This window comes from Austrofundulus limnaeus, unplaced genomic scaffold (assembly GCF_001266775.1).
Source record: "Austrofundulus limnaeus strain Quisiro unplaced genomic scaffold, Austrofundulus_limnaeus-1.0 Scaffold857, whole genome shotgun sequence".
NCBI lineage: Eukaryota > Metazoa > Chordata > Actinopteri > Cyprinodontiformes > Rivulidae > Austrofundulus > Austrofundulus limnaeus.
Window position 1 is genome coordinate 101,261 of NW_013953259.1, and position 20,542 is coordinate 121,802.

General features: G+C 40.9%; 2 protein-coding genes across 3 annotated transcripts in view; one reads left to right on the top strand and one right to left on the bottom strand.

Annotated features, from left to right (window-relative positions):
• The window catches only part of ska1 (spindle and kinetochore associated complex subunit 1), a 10,278-nt gene extending 4,793 nt beyond the window's left edge, over positions 1–5,485 (top strand). The window contains exons 4-7 of the mRNA XM_014029122.1: positions 585–679; positions 1,370–1,483; positions 2,140–2,309; positions 4,529–5,485. Coding sequence (XP_013884576.1) covers positions 585–679; positions 1,370–1,483; positions 2,140–2,309; positions 4,529–4,677 — 528 coding nt within the window. The 3' untranslated portion in view covers positions 4,678–5,485. The remainder of the gene's footprint in view (positions 1–584; positions 680–1,369; positions 1,484–2,139; positions 2,310–4,528) is intronic.
• A 1,670-nt stretch (positions 5,486–7,155) lies between these two features.
• LOC106532940 (zinc finger protein 609) overlaps positions 7,156–20,542 on the bottom strand; it is a 24,420-nt gene continuing 11,033 nt past the window's right edge. Inside the window, exons 4-10 of one of the 2 annotated variants that reach the window (XM_014029119.1) lie at positions 18,459–18,687; positions 17,397–17,484; positions 14,493–16,620; positions 13,244–13,619; positions 12,680–13,006; positions 9,770–9,885; positions 7,156–9,382 (exon numbers count right to left, since the gene is read on the bottom strand). In XM_014029119.1, the coding sequence (XP_013884573.1) occupies positions 9,812–9,885; positions 12,680–13,006; positions 13,244–13,619; positions 14,493–16,620; positions 17,397–17,484; positions 18,459–18,687 (3,222 nt within the window). In that variant the 3' untranslated portion in view covers positions 7,156–9,382; positions 9,770–9,811. The remainder of the gene's footprint in view (positions 9,383–9,769; positions 9,886–12,679; positions 13,007–13,243; positions 13,620–14,492; positions 16,621–17,396; positions 17,485–18,458; positions 18,688–20,542) is intronic. The other variant, XM_014029118.1, reaches the window with a different exon arrangement.

A 20,542-nucleotide genomic window follows, 5' to 3' on the forward strand; every position in this document is an offset into this window, starting at 1 on the left:
TTATTACTATTATTACTATTATTACTACTACTACCACCTTCCAGACTAGCTGCAGGAAGGACTGGTGCACTTCACAAATTAGATGACATCATGATGAAAGAACATTGTATGGAAATGTTGAAGCAACATGTAAAACATCAACAATAACATTTAAAACTATTTGTTGCTCTAAAGTAGAATAATGGGCTCTGCTACAGATTTAAATTGAACCAAGGCATAAAGCTTAAGTCTAATTAAAGAAAATTTGTTGTAAAAATGTGGCTTTGCCTTGTGGTTAAAATGCACTTTTCAATCAAATCAAAATATCAGATTAATAACAGACAAATAAAATAAAACATTCCATCAGTTTTTGTATAACAGTCTAACCTGCTTTTTTGAGCTTTATTCAGCCATACTACATACATCGTATGTAATGATAAAAATACAATATGTGAGGTTTAATGATAAAAATACAGTATGTGAGGTTTAATGATAAAAATACTGTATGTGAAGTTTAATGCTGATGGGCCAAGGGATCAGATAGTTGTGTTTCTTCTTGTATCTGCATGGTTTTGTTGTAACGATGGAGCATATTTGTGTTTCAGGACCTTGAGAAGTTCTTCCAGGTGAACGTGGAGGTTGTTCAGCAGATGAAGGACAACATACCAGCTCACATTCCTCACAGAAAAGGCCCCGTCAGGTGGGAATAAAGTAGCAAAAGTTAACTATAAGCTGAAAGCAGCACAGGTCAGCTATGAGTAAGTATGCTGAAACAGATGGTTTTTTAATCAGTTGAAGAGATCCTAATTTTTTTCTATGTAGAAAATATCAAATAGTTCATTTTTTTAAATCTCTCATTTCCTGATTGAACTAAATGTTTAGACTTGAATGGTTATAACAACCGAATTACTGCAGAATAAAAATTAGTAAAAGAATTCTGTGAATGCTGACTCAGTATTTCAGAGGCACACCCTGGTACTTTCTATAAAACCCTGAAGCATTGTGTGACTACTTAATTTTTAATATTAAGATGACAGAACAGTTTAAACTGAGACATTCTGACTGACTCGCTGTGGTACTGAATGTACTGAGGCGGTGCTGGGCAGCGAGGGGGTACCAGAACCTTTGATGCTTACTTCTATAATGAAGTAATGATGACACCACAGGTAGATACAGAAATATAATGTGCACTGAGTGTTAGTACCTGGGTATGTTGGATCAAAAGGGACATTACAGGTGGGTCTGAATGTAGGCATCAGTCATCACCTGCCCTGGAAAGTCTGTAATTCAGCTTGAAAGTTCTTGAAAGTGACTGTGGAAACAGTGAAAGGACCCTTAAATTGTTTGTTTGAGCATAGCTGTGAATGACTGAATTATCTCCATGTTTCAGTGGAAATGATGCTGTGATGAACCAGAACCAGGCAGAAACTGTTAAGAGGCCCAGCAGGACCGTGGTTAAAGAGATGGAATATGTCACCGTGCCGGAATTTGAGAGCATTCCTCAGTAAGTATCATTAAATATTACCTCCAATTTAAAGAAAATTTAAATGCTTTTATTTTAATTAATATTTATTCAAACAGAAAGTTCTTTGAGGGAAATGTGGTGAAGATGGTACATCATTACAAGCTAAGCACTTAAATCAACATCAAAATACATAAACTACAACAAAACAGAATCAACATGTTAACAATTTAAAACTCGTCTATATGGAGATAAATTAGTCTCAAAAGTTCTCACACAAAAACTGCACAAAAACTTAACTGTGTGCACAGTAAGATCCACAGACAGTCACAAATACATAAACAATACATTTCTGATTCGTGTGTGTGTGTGTGTTTGTGTATACACATTTTTGCTACCTGGTGAGGGTGATTTCGAACCATTTTCCCAGTACACAGCCTAATGAGGACCCACCGTTCATTATGTGGACAAAAGCCTGGTCCCCAATGGGGGAAATATCATTAGTGGGTCAGGGGTTAGGTTTAGGACAAAGGTGTAAATTGAGTTTAGGCTAGGCTTAGGGTCAGGTATGTACTGAGGTGGTTAGGTCTAAGGTAAGGGGTTCGGGTTAGGCTAAAAAAAATGACCGGTAAATGAATGGAAGTCAATGCAAAGTCCCCATAAGGATAGAAGAACAAACGTGTGTGTGTGTTCCTCAGGTACATGAGAGGACGGGTGACATATGATCAGCTGAACGTTGTGGTGGACAGCTTTAACACTGCTTTGACAGCCAAGTACAAAATCCTCAGCCAGTCCCTGAAGACCCTCAACAACCATTCACGCAAGCTGCAGGAGCGCTTCAAAAACCAGGAAACCAAAGATACAAAAGGTACAAAAGATGCAAAAGGCAGTAAAGATGCTAAATATATAAAAAGTACCAAAGATACAAAGGGTAGTAAGGATGCAAAAAAAAAGTTATCCGGCTAAGATTTAAAGGGGGCCTATTATGCAAAATTCACTTTTTAAATGTTTTTTTTACTCAACTTTGTGTATGTACTTCTTAAAAAAATCGTCCTAGAACCAAAAAAATGCACCCAGGTGCATATTTACTGTAAGTAAATGTATTTTTAATGTATATTAATGACAAGTTTTCTACTTCCTACATTTTGTGATGTCACAAGCTGTACGACAACCCACCGGAACCTGCGTTCAGCCCCTTACCTAGCAACCCCTGGTGAGGCTCCACCTCCTCAGTATAAAATGCCGTCACGGTTGTTGTTGCACAGCTCATTTCACAAAAGAGTCCTTTCAAAACTACCAACAGTACATGACCAGATTTGCACAAAAACGTCTGCTGAAGGAAGGTTCTGTTCCATCTATTCGACAAGGTTCTGCAGATGACGTTAATGTCTTTAACTGGTTAAAATGAGGCATTAAAAACCTGGTTAATATGAGGCTTAAAGCCACTAAGGATAACTTTAGAGCAAATGGCATGGTTAGCGCTAAAGACAGCACCCTCCAACAAACGTGTATTGTGTCCTTCCAATGGGTCAGTGGGTAGAGTGTCAGACCAGAGAGTGGGAGACCAGGGTTCAACACCGACACAAACAGTTAAATTATTTATTATCATTCGTTTTGAACATGTTTTGTCATGTACTTCTATTGTGTTTAGCTTTAGCCTATTTGTTCGAATTTCTGAGTTATTTTGACCGCTGCTGCTCCCATTACCTGCCCTGGTAACAGGCATGCAGACTGAGCTCTGAGCTGCCCTCCCGACACAGGAGGGGGAGAAAAAAAGAAGAAGCTGCGACCGCCCGTGACTCTCGCGGTGAACAACAAACTCACTAAAAGCAACATCCTCCAAAAATATGAAGCTAGGGTAACGTTTAGGACAGAACAAAACCCCAGCGGTTATTTATTTATCTGTAGAAAAATGCCTCTGGGTCTGACTCAGGGTCCCATATACTGTATATGGTTGTACAACGGAGCTTCTGCTAGCACTAGTCATGCTAACGAAAACGCTGGCTTTGGAGGGCGGAGTTAATGTCAACAGATTTTTGGAGGGCGGAGTTAATGTCAACAGATTTTTGGAGGGCGGAGTTAATGTCAACAGATTTTTGGAGGGCGTTACCAACAGAGCTCATTAACATAAACAGCTCTTCTGAACAGAAGTCAGAGCAGGCAGAACTAGAAAATGGAAAATTTTATTATCTGAGTAAAAAGAAAAAAATTGTATAGGTCTTCTGGACGGGTTCTTCTCTAATGAAACGTTTCGTCTCTCCTCCAAGAGACTTCTTCAGTCTGAGAGTTTCAGGCAAAATTCAGGCTTTTAAGCACTGCCTCCATGTGACTGATACTCACATCACATGGCTAGTGTTGACACCTAATTAACACCTATTTGTTAACAGGGGTGGAGTGATACTGGCAATAGCAGCACTGTAGGAGGGGGACAACTGAAAACGGAGGCCTCCACCTCTGTTTAATGATGGACGGTCTTTCTTCACAAAAATGGCTTCTTTTACTCCTCTCTCAAGAGGAGAGGAACGTTGGTTTGAGAGAGGAGTAAAAGAAGCCATTTTTGTGAAGAAAGACCGTCCATCATTAAACAGAGGTGGAGGCCTCCGTTTTCAGTTGTCCCCCTCCTACAGTGCTGCTATTGCCAGTATCACTCCACCTCGTTAACAAGTGTTAATTAGGCGTCAACGATAGCCATGTGATGTGAGTATCAGTCACATGGAGGCAGTGCTTAAAAGCCTGAATTCTGAAACTCTCAGACTGAAGAAGTCTCTTGGAAGAGAGACGAAACGTTTCATTAGAGAAGAACCTGTCCAGAACCTATACAATTTTTTTTCTTTTTGATTTTTTACCTGGATTCCTGAGATGCATCAGGACATTTATTATCTGAGAATTATTTTGTGCATTAAATTGAATGAACATGGTGTGGATAGCCCACAGACATACYATAAAAATTTCTAGGACCCATAATTGGTCTCCTTTAAAGGGTCTGATTGACCTGATAATTTAAGATCAAATGTTTCCTCTTTTTTATATAAACCTTACCCGTAGATCCAGATGAGCATGTTTTTATTGTTGTGACTTGTCTCATAGGTTGGTATTTTATTGTGGAGGATGACATCCGTGAATTCACTCAGACGAAGGTGGACAAGCGTTTTCAGGGGATGCTGAACATGCTGCGACACTGCCAGCGCCTGCGGGAGCTCAGAGGAGGAGGACTGGTCCGTTACGCCCTGTCATGATCCTCATAGAATCAGTTTTATATCTATTCTCAGCATCTGGCTGTGAGTTAAACACATTATACATACACAGGTTTTGTTTTTAACCTTTTGATGGATACACATTAAACAGAATAAAACTTTGTCACATTAGTTGTTTTTAAGACTTGTGCTAGTTTGTAAAATAAAAGTTGGCTTTATATAAAATTCATACATCTGTGTAAAAATATTTGTTCTATAACAAAAATGTATTTTTATCTGTTTTATTCTAGTGATGGGCAGTTAATAGTTTGTAAGTTAGGGTATTTAATATCTTTCCTGTTGCAGGTAGGCCTGTCACGATAACAAATTTTTCTGGGCGATTAATTGTCTCACAAATTATTGCGATAAGCGATAATATTGCCTGATTAGGCTGACCCCTCCACTCCTGAACAGGAGGCTCGTGTGCAGCGGAGCACAGAGAGGGAGAGAGAGGAAGTAAACAAACAAGCAGGAAAATGAAACTTATCGTCCTCATTTTTTTACCGACCTCAAAAAAAATTATCGTGCAATTAATTGATTTATTGTCTATCACGACAGGCCTAGTTGCAGGTAGCTCTCTGAACAACCTCAGTTTAAATGAACTGTTTAATTCTGACAGGATTGATGAGGAGCACACTAAGGTCAAACTAAATGTAACAATTCGTAAGAGTAAACTATTTTATCCAAGCCTGTTTTAAAATGTCAATAATCATGTTCCCACCAGCTAGTAAGTAGTATCCCAAAAGGTTTTTGCTTTGTGTAATTTCTTTTTGTTTTGACCAGTAAACTTAGTAAATTGTCTTTAACATGTGTAAGTTTGAGAATCTGCTTTCTAATCCAGAGTTGAAGTGCCTGTGAAATGCATATCCTTCAAATACAAAAAGTCTAATAAAACATCTTTATATTTAAGAAACACAACTGTATCTATTACAATGAAGTATTAGGGCCACACAAGATTTTTTTAATATTACAATAAAGTCACAATATTATGTGAAAAGTCGTAATCTTACATGATGTGTCCATTTTCTGTTCCTCATTTCCCCCATACTTTGTGTACAGCCATGTCTGTGTTTATGAAGTAGTCCGTAATGACTCAGGTCGCTGTTAGATTAATATGCTTTCATTCAAATTAGCTACGTGACCACTAAATCTGTCAATGTATCCATTAATTACAATACAGCTTCAGTTCACCATATAGTCTTTTGCACAATTTCCAAGTCCTGCTACTGATAATTTGATGCTGATGTGCTAAAAGATTAACTTTTTATTTTAAGCACTAAAGAACATGAGTTGCTCAACATTCCTCATTTTAATGCAGTTATAACTGCATGCTTTTTCATGTAGTGTATAGAAGTACGACTTTAATTTTAGAATATTATGACTTTTCTCATAATATTTTGGCTTTAATTTTGTAATATTACTTTACTCCCTGTGACGTATTTGTGACCTGTCCATGGTGTACCCCGCCCCTCGCACTGTGACTGCTGGATATGGGCACCAGTGACCCGGAAAGGAAGATACTGGTATAGATAATGGATGGATATTACTTTATTCTCATAATATTATGACTATTTCCATAAGACTTTAATGTTGTAATATTATGACTTTATTCTCGTAATTTAAAAAAAAAATCTTGTGTGGCCCTAATACTCGGTCGTAACTCATTTTGTCACATATTTTCTTTGGCAAAGTGCAACAGGAAGTGACATCAAAGGGGAACTCTTCCAAGAAAGAAAACTGGTCTTTATTTAAAACAAATGTATTTGGACTCTGACTCTTGATTAAATAAAATCTTTAAAAAAACAAGTCTTAAGAGTCTGTTTCAGTAATTTTAGCAACTGTTCTCATGCACAAATACCACTTTGTCATCACTTCCTGTTATTTCACATGTAAATAACTGTTCGTCTTAGTAGCGTGAAACTATTTTATTTTTGCAATTTCTTTAAAAAATGGCATTCATGTTTTTTTTACTGATGTCACAGGCACTTTAAAGAGTTAATAAAAGCAGATAATTTTTCAGTATTACAGGTTTGAATCTCATTGCCATACATTTGTTGAAATAAACCTCCACCTGTGCCCTCACCTGCTGTCAAACATCACAGATGTGGAGCCATCTCTGGTAAAATATTAATAGCAATAAAACATTTAAAGGATTGAATACTTTATATACACCAGTTAAAATCACATCAAACTAGGTTCTTCATCCATTTCCTACCTGAAACACTAGAGACTTAAAATAACTTCCCATTGTGAGCTTTAACATTATGCTTATATTAGATATGTGCAGTTTGGTTTTGGCAGATTCAGTGTTTTCTTGTTTAACCCAGAAAGTTGCATCAATCTGTTGCAACTATTTCTGAGAGACTGCATGGATGAGTCAAAGCATGATGACTGTTGACAAAATCCATTTAAAAAGTTTAAACATTTAGATCTGATCTGTTCTGTCCAGAGGTCGGAAGAAATAAATAAAAACAAACCTCGTTCCACCATCTACAGGTTTAATATCAGATCAACAACAGTAGAAAAACAAAAGCTAACAGACAAAAAGAAAAGCAGGAAATCCTACATCATCCAACAAACTTTTTTAAAATAATTCCTCTGTACAGTATTTACACACACACGCACACACACACACAGTACTACAGCTACACAGGGAGCAGGAGCCGGAGCACCACCGATGAAGCAGCAGGATGTTCTGTTCTGTCGGAGCTCTGAGGCAATTTAGGTTGGTTTGTCCCACCAGACTGGTTCCAGTGTTGAACTGAAGCCAGGGTTCAGGTTTTCTGGTTCCACTGATGTCTTTACTGGGCCAGAGTCCAAAACCACTGGGGGCAGGCTCATGGAGATGAAGAACCAAGGAAACTATCAGAACATTTCAAAGTGGTTCTGAACAGACCTGGTGTCTCCTGTCTGCTGAGGACCAGCTGGACACGGACCACAAGTACTTACATCTGAGTACTTGCCAATACTGAGTAATGATGTACTAATAAATGTTATAATATTTCTAACAATTCCTTTAAAGTGTGTTTGAAAATTCAGGAGCTAACGTTTTGTGTTCAGACTCTCAGGATCACTTCCTGTTTAATGTCAGACTCAGTACTGAGATGTTTTATGAAACGACTTGTTTTTGTGATGATAGAGCTGAAGTCCATCCCTCCGCTGAACAGAACATTCTGTTCAATTTATTTTGACATCATTGAGCCTGAAATACCTCCAGACTTTGGCCTTTTGTTGCTCAGAAAACAACTTGATGGTGAAGTACTGCCCCCTGCTGGAGGAGAGGATCACCTCCAATAAAACATCTGCCATGCATGTGAGTAGTATTACAACACTCGAGTACTTGTACCAGCACACAGTATTGGACCAACACAAGTATCAGTGCACCTCTACACTGGCCCAACACAGAAACCTGGACCTGGGTTACATGGGTCCTGTAAAGTCCGGTCTCTATCCAGGTGTCCTACCAAAGGGCCACTCTTAATATTTAAAGAAACAGAAACTTTAAGTATAAATTGGCTTTCAAGTGTAATGTGTTAAATTATTAATAGAAAAATACAAAAGACCTTTTCTCAGTGCCGTTTTATGTAGAAGTTAGAATAAATGGAAATTAATGAAAATGATAACATTTAAAACATTAGCATTCATTTTTTTATGCTTTACTTTCTACTTACCAAACGTTTTATTTATTATAATAATAACAAATGTGAAGAGAATCCACCACTTCAGTTAAAACAATGTAAACATTTAAATGGTTGACTTTGAACAGAATAATTAAAGCAGACTGTAGCTGTGACGTTAACTCACACTGAAACTGATCCGTCTCATCCATTCCTCAGCACCAAGTCCAGTTTTTTACTAAATGACAACAGATTCCATCTGTCACAGATAAAGGTCCAGATTAAATGTTAACGAGGACCAGACGTGGCCCACGGCCTTAAGTTTGACACACGCTGCAATAAGTTTAGTATTAAAGGTCGACGCAAAGATCTTATTTCTGACTCATTTTAACCAAAAACATCTTCAACGTGTTTGAAATCTGATGGAGCAAAGAGTCAGACCTGCAGAGGAACCAGAGAATCCTGCTCACAGCCCGGTCAGATCCAGACCAAAACCCTCTAGACCTGGGCTCGTATTTATCAAACCTCTTCGAGTGGAATTTTAGACTGAAGTGCTGAGAATTTCTCTAATTTGCTCCTACTCTCAGATTTAAGTGTAAAAGCAAGTTATCAAAAATCCCGCTAATAATTCTTTTACACTTAAGTCCAATCATAACAGCATTTTTAAGAGGAATTCTAAGAAGTTTGATAAATACAGGTCCTGGTCTAGCATTGGAACCGTTCTGGCTCCAGACCTGGTCTAACCCTGGAACTGCTTTGGTGGGACAGCCTTACTTCAGGGGTTTTTTAATGACACCTAAAGAGAACCTTGTGTTTGCCATGAAGACACTCTGAAGACAACGGGTGTTCTAAGAGCACCTCGGTCTCCGTGGCACAGATCCACTCAGAGCCAACTGGACCAGCAGGATGAGTGGAACCACCTCGCTCAGGACGGAGGTCCTTTTGGTCCGGTCCAGTAGAGATGCAGCTGAACGTCCAGGCGGAGACACCAAACATGAAGAAACACAGCTGAACTGATGTAGAACCAGAACCAGTCGTGATCAGGTCACATGATTCTGACAGGTGGACCCAGGCCAGCTAATCACATGTACCTGTGGGGTCAGAGGACACACTGGTCAAGATGGACTGATGGAGGGATTTGTCTCCATCAGTTGATTTAACTAAAATCAGTAATTGTTGGTTCAGAAGAAGAACTAAACGTTCATTTCTTTGAACCCACTGGTTAAAACAAACCAGCCTAAATAAAAACTAAAATTCTTTCAATGTTATCAAAGTTGTTTCTTCCTTAAAGTCCATGACCCACCATGTTTTCAAATTATACATCCAGCAAAATATGATAGAGTAATAAAAAAAATTCCCAGGTACGTTTCATTGAAATTCTTTAAAAACAACTTTAAATAGTTTTTATTCTCATTACATTTAGTAATAAATGAAAATAAAGCCTTCAGGTTTAGATCAGTGAAACAGCTGCCTCAGACCTGAACGTGCAGCAGCTGAACTGCCTCAGAGTATTACCGGTTTCACCTTCGAGCTGGGGGATACATGGACGGGGCAGATGGCTGCTGACTGGCAACGATGGCTGAAGAGGAGAGTCCTGAAAGAAAAGGTTAAAGGTCAGAAGCAACGTCTTAGATGAGTGTGGCAGCAGACAGGCTGGTGTTTCTAACTTGTCTCTGATCGTCACGTTGGGTTAGCTTTGAAAACGACCGTCAGGTGATCTCTTTTGTTTTGTTGTGCGTGTGAACTAGGGGTGCACGATAGTTATCGGCCCAATGTCAGGGAATTATGACGTCATACTTATTGGTCTGATATCATAACAAACAGAACCGATAATATATGTACATTTGCCAGCGCTGCTTTATTTTTATCTGTTTTGGTCAAACCGCTTCCCGTCCGACACGACCCGAGCAACGTTCAAGTTGTGTCAGAAAAAACAACTTTCTCACTCTAACAACAACGACAAATCCAATAAAACTGCCAGAGAGGACGCAAATCTCAAGCACTTTAATAATGGAAAAGATGGAGCTTGACAAGCAGCCGTTCACCCTCGGGATGGGTACCTTTGACATTTGAATCGATTCGGTACCAATATCCAGTACTTGGAAATCGGTACCGGTACTTAACGGTACCAATTTTCGGTACTCTGTGTGTTGTTTTTTCAATAATAAACTTTTATTTTTTTAATTTAATATATTTCTCAATATATAAAATGAACAAATATCAAGACAACATTCAACTCTTTGTATTGTAACATCAGTTGTTTAACTTATTTCTTTAAAGTGAAATCTCTTGAAAACAACAAGACTGTTTTGTCTTATTGCACAAATTAAAATCCAGCTCCACGTGTTTCTATTGATGTTATTTCCCCGCTAGAAAACTGTGTGATGGAGGTCCATGGAAGGCAAATAAGTTTAAATCAAATAAGCAAAAGAGGATTGAGTTAAAATAAAAGGTATTTAAGCTACGTTTTGAGCATCCAAAACCTGTCCAACACTTCAAGTTAGCTGCTTGTGCTCTTTAGATCAGACGAGTTCAGACTGTCAGGAAGCCCCTCTGTTGTTTTCCTCTGCTGGTCTCTGTTTAATGGTGGATGAAATAAAGAAAATGGCAGTACTTTATTTACTTTGAGCAAGCAAACGTTGTGTTCACAAGATAATTAATCCACCAGATGATTCAGAGGCGGTCTGTTCGACAAGTTTTACTCCAGGAGCTGCGAGGCTTTCAAGCCAAGTTCAGACCGAGCTCTGCTGCCTCTGTTTACTGTCTGAAGCAGCGGCTGCTGCTGCTGACGTTATTACGCTTTTGCACGATGCTGCGTTCAGGACAAGCATGGAAAACTCACCACTCTTACACCAAACCGGTCGCAATGATGCGTTTATGTACCGAAACATGGTACTGTTTGATGTTACGTAAATAGATACTCTGTAGTACCGACAGAATTCGGTCTGTACATCAAAAAGTATCGAATTCGGTACCCATCCCTACTAAAGACCGAAGCTTTTATCTCCCTGTTGAACACGGTTTACTCTGTGTGTCTTCCTGTAAGTACGATGCAGTCGTAATGCATTCACGCTCTCAGAAGCTGTTTCAGGTAGAAAAATGTTTTAAATCATATATTAATAATAATAAAAACAAATGTACTTTGAATCTAACTAGTGTTAGTGCATTATCTGTTTTGAACTTGTGGAATGACTTTTTCTCTTTTGTTTAAATCTGAGATCAGTGTTAGAGGTCTTTTTTTATAATAATGTGCCTTATTTAAAAAAATGGCCATTTGAGAAATTGTTTTGTTTGATATATTTTAAGAAATGTTTGTTTGCTAAGAGTTTATTTCAAATGTTATAATTTACAGTGTCACTTGGTTTTGGTGTTGTTTATTTATGTTATGATCTCACCCATTTTTGACTAGTCTTATCTCCTGGCATGTTATCGGTTATTGGTCATTATTGTTTATTAGCCATTAGAAGGAGAAAGTTATCGGTATCGGTTCTTAAAATAAGTTATCATGCAACCCTAGTGTGAACACGGTGTTATTGTGGAAATGCTGCAAGGTACTTTCAGAAATATAATGAAAGACATAGTCCTCGGTGGAAAACAGTCCAGGAAACTCTGAAAGAACCGTCCCTGAAAGGTTTTAAGAAGTTTTTTCTCCTTTTCATTTTTAGAATGATGGACGTCCGTTGCGGCGGAGAACTTTAATCTAGGTCTTTTTTTTTCTTGGCTGGTTGTCTGAAATTAAATTAGACTCTTCCATGCCTCAAAACTCCTAGAGGAAAAGTCATAACAATTCATGTAATTTGATAAATAATACACCTTTGTGGATTGATTATACTGAAGGGCTTCAGTGTATGTGCACAGGTCACTATAGTTCATTATAGAAGGTGATTATAGTTTGTCTGTTAGCAAAATATCTGATGGACCAGTGGATGGATTTTAAAAAAACTCTCAGACAGTAATCACTGAATTAACATGTCCAGCTGTTTCCTCATCTGTTTACTCGTCTGTTTGCTCAGATGGCTGCCGCAGCCGACACAAAGATGACTAAAACTCAGTTTTGCAGGCAAGGAGTTAAAACTTTGTGTGGTAGTAGCTGAGAGTCACATATTATGGAAGCTATTATGGATCATGTGAGATTACAGATGGTCATTAACAAGGTTTGACCATCTGATCATAAAGCACAATAGCTGGGTTTTACATCTGATTCTTCTTTAATCCGAACATCCTTTTTGTCTGATTATTTTATAAAATGAAAATATATGCAGTTTGTTTTTTTAAAGAATGGCAGCCAAGGGGCTGAAGACTTTTGGACAATGCTCGACTTCTTAGGAACTGAAAGCTGCAAGTTAGAACTTGGAGCCACTCATGGCGAACCATAATCCGGAGCTCACCTGAGGTGTAGGACATGTCGTACTGTCCTAACAGAGGGTATCCCAGGTGATGTGAAGGCAACATGCGCTGTGAAGAGGGCCGTGGACGAGTGCCTTCTCTGTCCCAGTCCCTGTCCCAGTCTGGCTCACGCTCATGGGAGCTCTTGTCTGGAATACACGGGGATTTGCTTTTGTACTGGCTGGCGTGCTGCTGCAGCAGCTCCAGAGCTTTGGCCTCGCTGGGCGGCTTCACGGTTGGACTGGACCTGGAGGGTTTCTCTCCGTCTTCCCTCGCTGCCACCTTCCCTCCATACGAGGGAAAAGAGTAACCGACGGGCAGGTAGGAGGCTGAGGACAAGACATTCAGACTGTCAACACAGACGTGCCTCTGAGCCATCAGCAGGCTGAGTGTGCACCACTGCTCCTGCAGGAAAACATGGCCTCACTATGCTACAAACTCTCAGAGCTGCTGCAGGACTGGAGGTGATGAAACCTTCAGTGATGCAACATATTTGATGCATGTTTGAATAAGAAGAAAAGCTGAACTCAGTATCATTAAACGTGTGGCCTGTGCCTGAATCTTACCTGGGTAGTTCTGCATCATCACTGAGGGCATGCCCCTGTAGCCAGGGTGGCTGGGATTGTAGGCCTGGCCGTAGGCATAAGGTGCTTGCATGTAGGGCATGTAGCCCTGGTGCTGAGCCAGAGGGGAGGGGAACTGCATGTGGGGGAGGCGGGCCTCCTTCCCTCCACCTTGGTGCTCCTCCATGAGCTGCTGCGCCCGGCCCTCCGCCCCCTCTTTCGTCTCGTCTTTGTGCAGCGCCTCCTTCGGCCGTGGCCTCTCCTCCTTCCCTCTCTGGTCTCGCTCTCGCTCGTCCTTCCACTGCTCCTCTTCCTGCGGTCGAACAGCCTCCGAACATTTGCTGGGGTAGATATAGGGCCACAAGCGGGAGTCCGCCTCCTAGAAGAAAAGAAAAAATGTAATTTCGGTCTCATGGACCCCATCATGCATGTATTTTACAAAAACCCTTTGATCAATTAGAACTATAAGTCTGAATAACGTGTTGGAAAAGCAGGCTTCATAGTATGTGATGTAGAAGTGAAGAAAGGCTGCAGCTTTGTTTCCACTAAAGCAGCTGCAGCCTCGGGAGTCTGAAATTTTATTTTATTTTTTTATTATTATTATTATGTCTTTCTTTCTTTTTCTTTCTTTCTATTTTGTGGGCTGGGTCAGGGACTACAGGTGGAAACTAGCACCCTAAGCTATAACCTGATACAGTGCATCATTCCTTCTATGACTAATGCATACTGTATATTGTCCCGGTTTTTAAAAATAAAAGGTAACAAAACAAACAAAAACAAAACATGTCAAAAAATGTTTGGATTTATAAGTCGATGGAGGAAAATTACCTCATGTTTGGAGTTTTGGTACAAAGAAGAAGGAACAGAAAAATGCAGCAGGATTCCTTAAACTGTAAATTTTTACCTGTTGAATAGGATTGGCCAAAATCCTAACGTGTGCAAATAGTAATTAGCAGAACTGTCACCAATGAATATTTACCAATTTGCAATTAGTGCGGCATGATGATGATGATGTATTTTTGTGTGTTTTTCTCTTCAATGTACATGTGAGTCCAATGGTGGAAGGTGACATGAAGCAGCTAACACTACAAATGTGTTTAATCGCCTGAAACTCCACCATACCCCCCCCCCCCCAATGAAGACCATGACGTAATAAGAATAAATGTCTGTACGTGTACATTACCACTTCACTTCACAGAATTACCGTTAGATGAAGCAACATCTTAGAAATGGTAAAACGAAATGTGTTTACCTGTCTGTAGCGCATGGCTTGATCTACACCTCCTGGTCTGCCCATCTCCACCTCTGACTTGACCTCCTCTTTCCCATGATGCCCTGCTTCACTCAGCTTGATCTTCATACCCTCAGCTTGGCTAGCGGGGGCTTTGAGCTCTTCTGCCTTTGCCATAATGACAGACTTGACTTGTTCTGAAGCAGCTGTAGGATCTTTGGGCTTGGCTGTTGTCGCCTTTGCGCCCATGTCTGTGAGGCTCGAGTTGCTGGAGAGGGTGGGGGGTACCAAGGCCTTCTGCTTCCACTCGTCTTTGCTGGAAGCCTCTCTGTCTTTTGCCGCGGCCTTCTTCTCGGCCTGCCGCTGCCTCTCTTCACACTGCTGACGGTACGCGGGGTTAGAGGCCAGCATGTGGGTGTGGTAGACCGGATCAGCGGAGTAGGGGTAAGGGGACACGTAGTACTGATTGTAATACAAAGGCTGGGCGTACATGTTGGAGCATGGCTGGATGACTGATGGCTGCTGAGAGCTCATTTCTGCCTCCCTTTCCTCCTGAGGCTCCACATTTAGTTTGTCCTCCGCTGCCACTTCCAGCTCCTCTTCCTCCTTCACCTTCACCTGTGCCTCCTCCATGTGAGGTGGGGCTGCGGGTGCTGCTCCTGGGCCGGGGTTGGGGTAGCTTGGGGAGTAGTAAGTGTCATAGTTTGGGTAGTACGGTGACTCCTTGGTTTGCGGGGGAAACAGGGCCTTCTTTGTGCCATCACAAGGTCTCTGATCAGGCTCCGGTTTGACCTTCACCCCCTCAGCCTTCCCCTCTCCATCGTCCCCTGCATCAGAGATGTCAGAGTAGGCGGGGCTGCTCGTCTTCACCGACGTGTTGTCGGCTCCGTTCTGGTTGAGGTGCAGCGGGGGTGGGACGCCGGCCTCTATCCTGCTGGCCACACCTATGGAAGGGCTGGGCGTGTTGTCACAGAAGCTGTAGACTTTGTCGGCCTCGGCTTTAATGCTTGCCAAACGGCTCTGGTGAGCCTCGGTGCAGCCGTTGAGCGCAGCGTCTGATGGCTCTGAGTACGGACCCTCCTCCGCCCTCCCAGCCTTACCTATCGCCTTTGGACTATCCCCCTCCTTCCAGCCCTCTTTTTTCTTCTTGTCTTTTTTTTTCTTGTCCTTGGCCAGGTTGGGGCTGGAGGTCATGTCAGTGAGTGATGGAGGTTTAGGCTGGCTGTTTTTCAGCTGGGGGCTGCTGGGTAATGACTGTACAACTGGGCCCATAGCTGGGGAAGATTCCTGAGAGGAATACAAAGGGGGGACTCCGGGGGCAACTGGGCGGCCTAGCTTCACACCTCTCTGTGATAATTTATCAGCTTTGCTGTTGGCTGACAGTCTTCTGTCTTTTCTGTCATCCACTCCATCATTGCTGGCCTCATCAGTCAAACATGTCCCCTCCTCACCCCCGTCTGTCGACTCAGGCTCCGCCTCCCCTGGCTTCTTCTTCCCCTTGGGTGTGTGCTTTCCTGATGAAGGAGAAGGGGCATCAAAGCCTCGTACCTTTGGAGTATTGGAGCGAGCGGGGGAGAAGGCAGCACCGTTACAGGACCCCGGGTCTGAATGGAGCATAGGGTCGTCCCCATATTCACTGTCTCCGTCCTGCTCCAGCCGGACATCTTCATCGTTATGAGCTCGAGCCTGGTGGTACTTCAGTCCGTTTATGTGTTTGTATTTCTTGTTGCAGTTAGGGTGGGGGCAGTCAATCAGTACAGGGGAGGTGCAGGTCCGCTCAAGCTGTGGAGAGGGAAGGGGGTCGGTTTTGCCTAAAAGGAGCGGGGTCCCAATGCCCACCGAGTTGGCTCGCATGCGTTTTGAAGTTCTGAAGTCCTCAGAGCTGGAGGTAGGTTCTAGATCGGACACAGGTTTGGTCTTCCTCTTGGTGGAGAACGGACTGGCCTTGGTATCTTCAGCGCAGCTTATAGTCTGACTCCCTCGTCTCCCTTTGCTGCTCGCAGCAGCAGCTCCACGTGTCTTGCTGCTGCTCTTGTTGTCGGAGGAGTTGCTGTTGTCATTCGGTGGCATGTTCATTCCAGGACGCATCCTCTTCCCTCGACCACGACCGCTTCGCACCTCCATGTCGCTGGTGGGAGAGTCACAGAACCTGAGAGCACAGAGAAAACAATAACCAAACATTTACAAAAGAAACACTTTAGAGATGAGAGGCAGCATGTATCTTTATGTTCCTTTGTTTATGACTGCCTCTAAGACTGTACAATTCTGATTTGTTTCAGGAGGAATTGAGATCATAATTTTTACTAAAAGCAAATCTAATGTTAGTTTTTTTTTTAGCTAGCCTGGCATAAATATGCTACCTCAGTAAAATTAGATCTTTTAGAGATGTTGGTCGTAGGGGTGTAAGAAAATATCGGTACACTGAAATATTGTGATATGTCATTTCCCGATACTGTATCGATTCTCTAAAGCCCTGTATCGATTTTTAATTAAGGTTTAAAACGTCAACTTTCCTGCCAAGGGTTGATTTTTATGTTGTAGTTCAGCCTCTGACCGCTAGTTGGCAGCAGTGAGCCAGCCATTTGGCTCCTCCACCTCTTGAGAGCCAGAGAGTAAGGGTAACATTAGCATTGTGAGTAAACATTAGCTTCATGCTCCGATAGCTGAATCTGAACGGAAAAGACTGACACCCTCTGCCTTCTAAGCTGAGGTAAGGTTACTGTTACTTATTAGTCAGAATGAGTTTTTGGACAAAAAAAATTGCAATATATCTCCTTGCTTACAGTATTGCAATATATCGTAATATACCGTATCATATATTGTGATGTATTGTATCGTGACCCTCTATCATGATATGTATCGTATCACCAAATACACAGCCCTAGTTGGTCGCTCACTAATCTAATCACTGATGTGTTTGTGTACCTGGGTGGGGCCCAGTCATGCCTCGTGCAGTCCAGAAGGGTCCCAACATACGTTTTGTTTCTCCAGGTGACGTTCACAACCAGCATCCCTACAGAAAGGAACACAGACGGTTGAACTCTGAGCAATAGTCAAAACTGAAGGTTTGGGTGATATTCGTTTACAAACTAATGCTACGGCTCTTTAAGGTTCATTAAAACTGGCACCAGTCCCAGTTACACAAACAATAATAATTTACAAAATGTGTTCAGAGTGTTTTACATGTGTCCACATCAAAGCCATCCAAAAATATTTTGTAAAAACATTCACACTAGGGTTGGGCGATATTGGCAAAAAAATTACCGTAATCACGATTAATTGTGGTATTTAGCCGATAACGATTAATATGACAATTAATCCCTTGGAGTCCCTGGACACCCTTAGTCACACGACCAATTTAGTGGGAAAGATTTGCTCTTCGTAAAAATCTGTTTCAAACTGTGTCAAAACCACAGACTTCAGGCTATACTTCAGATTTTAAATTGTGTTGATGAATAAATTACAGAACTTTTGTTTAAATGTTCATCATATTTGAAGCAGAGAGGAGCACCGAGCGGACTGACCGGGGAATTATCCAGTCAGTCTGCCTGGTGGCATTAATCGTATTAATCGTCAAGTGCTAAAAACTAATCGATTAATGTTTATCTGATGATTAACTGCAGATGATACGATCATGCCCAACCCTAATTCACACATGTTAAACATCAATTAGTAAAAGTTATCATTTTAAGGAAGCCAGTAGATTGTGATGAATCCTCACTTCAAGATGCCTTCCATCCTGAGCAGTACAGAGGCGACAGTGGAAAGAAACAACTCTATTTTAACAGGAAGAAACCACCGGAAGAACCAGGCTCATAAATATAATCTCTCATTCTTACCATCTTTAAGGTTTTAACAGATTTTGTCCATGTCACATGATTTCTGCTACCAAAAATCACAACACACCACTTCTGATAGAGTCGTGTTTTCTATATTTGCTTGTTTCTATCTAAAGCTGCAGAAGGAGTAGGTAATCAAACTAAATACCATCATCAGTCTCCTGCCACACAATTCCTTCCAGGTTGACACTCGTGCCAGGTTCACAAGGTCCGAGACATTCTGGCTCAGTAGCCAGGGCAGCCTCTGCTGTGTTCACTGCAATGGAGCGCGTTCGAACCATGATCTGTTCACAGGAAGAAGAGATGTCGCTGCTGCTGATGAGAGGACCCAGGAGGTGAAGAGGAGGAGGTGCAGAGGTGGAGAAAGGAGACTCCATCTGAGGAAAGAATGGAGATAGAGAACAGAGATAGAACCAGAAGTCACATGGAAAAACAAGTAAACAAAGTCCTGTGCTCTAATGTTCAATTCAAATTCAATTCAAAAATACTTAATTGATCCCAGAGGGAAATTATGTGTTGTTGTAACTCATTTAACTACAAACTTATTGTAGATGCTGATGGCTGTGGGCAGGAAAGATCTTCTGTAGCGGTCTGTATATATTCTAATAGAACATTAATCAAGAAACTTTTGACAATATGAGGGTAGCTTCCACACTTAGCTCCAGATCTTTGATGTTGAACTAATGTCACTGACTCATTTGGGGTTGACGGCAAGGGAAGTTTACAAAAATCAAAAATGGACACCAGTTCGTGCCGCTTTGAGCCGCAAAAGTTCCAATTTTCTGAACTTCTGTGGCTTTGGACGCACGTGAAACGCTCAAAAAGCTTTAAAACGCACCGCGCTTCAGTATTTCATGATGCAACATGACACACATCCACCATAGACTTTGCTTGTAAACCTGATGCTCAAAACGTGTTCAGTGTGATCACAGCATAACACTTTTGATCAGTTGATGAACAGCTTATTTCAGCTTAATGGTTGTTTGCAATAAAATGCTTACTCAGATGACTTTTTTTTGTCTCACTTCCATTTCTTATTTTTGCATTTCACTGCTCTACTTAGAACCTTTTTATGATCCAACAGTGAAAAATGTGAATACTTGCTATTTTTCATTTTAACCAAAGCCATGCTTTTTTATAATCTATTATTAAAGGTTTTTATTTATTATTTTTTTCCAGTGAACCGGTTCAGAAGTCAGCTCTGTACTTGTGGATGGGTGCCAGACTCTCAGAGATTGTTAAAGAAATCAAAATATTACAATGATGGACTTAAATGTTTGTGAAAAAATATTTTGTTAAGCCCAGTTTCAGTAGTTTTTTTTTTTAAAAAGCAATGACAGATATTTATTAGTTGTTTTTGTGTACTTTATTTTAGGGATGCACTGATGTGAAAATTTCAGCCGATTTCGATATCAAATATAATTATTGCTATTATGGCCGTTAACCGATATTTACTGATATTACACAAACACACAAATTATACAGTATATTACATATAAATTATAATATTATATATTATTATATATTACATATACGCACAAACACACTTGGGTCTTTTTTGATATAGTAATAACCAGACCTCTGATTTGACTCCCTACTTCAGTTATTCCTGGCTGCGCAGCGTCAATATCACTATCATGATCAAACAGATGGTGCTCAACCAACCATCTCCCCTCCCAGAACAGAAACACAAAGATAACTAGACATGGGTTTTTACGATGTAAAAACAAGTGTGCATTGCCATGTAGCATGTCATTGCAGCATGGCTTTGCCTGCAGCATTGGACTTGCAGAAGGAACTTTGACCAAGTTCAAATGTGTTGTCTATACCAGCTTGTGCCTGTCACGTCAGCAGGTGTTTTTAATTAAGGTAATTGTGTGACAATATGAAGTTTGAAGAGATTTTTAGTTAAAGTTGCATTAGCTGGGTTTTGAACCCTGATCTCCCACAATAAAGTCCATGACATAGACCATTAGACCAATGGAGCTGCGGCAGAAGGTGGTGCCAGGGGTTGGTTTGTATGTGTGCAGAAAGAGGCCACATTGTCAATACAATTATTGACACAAAAATGCATAATATTACATCAATAGAGCAGTATTAAGACAATATTATAGTAAAACATCAAAATACAATCATWTTAGTATTGTAAACACTGAACTATTGAGATTAAATATAAAAAACTATGGTGCAGTACCAAGTTGAGTACAGCTGGGGGCGGTATTGGACCATTAC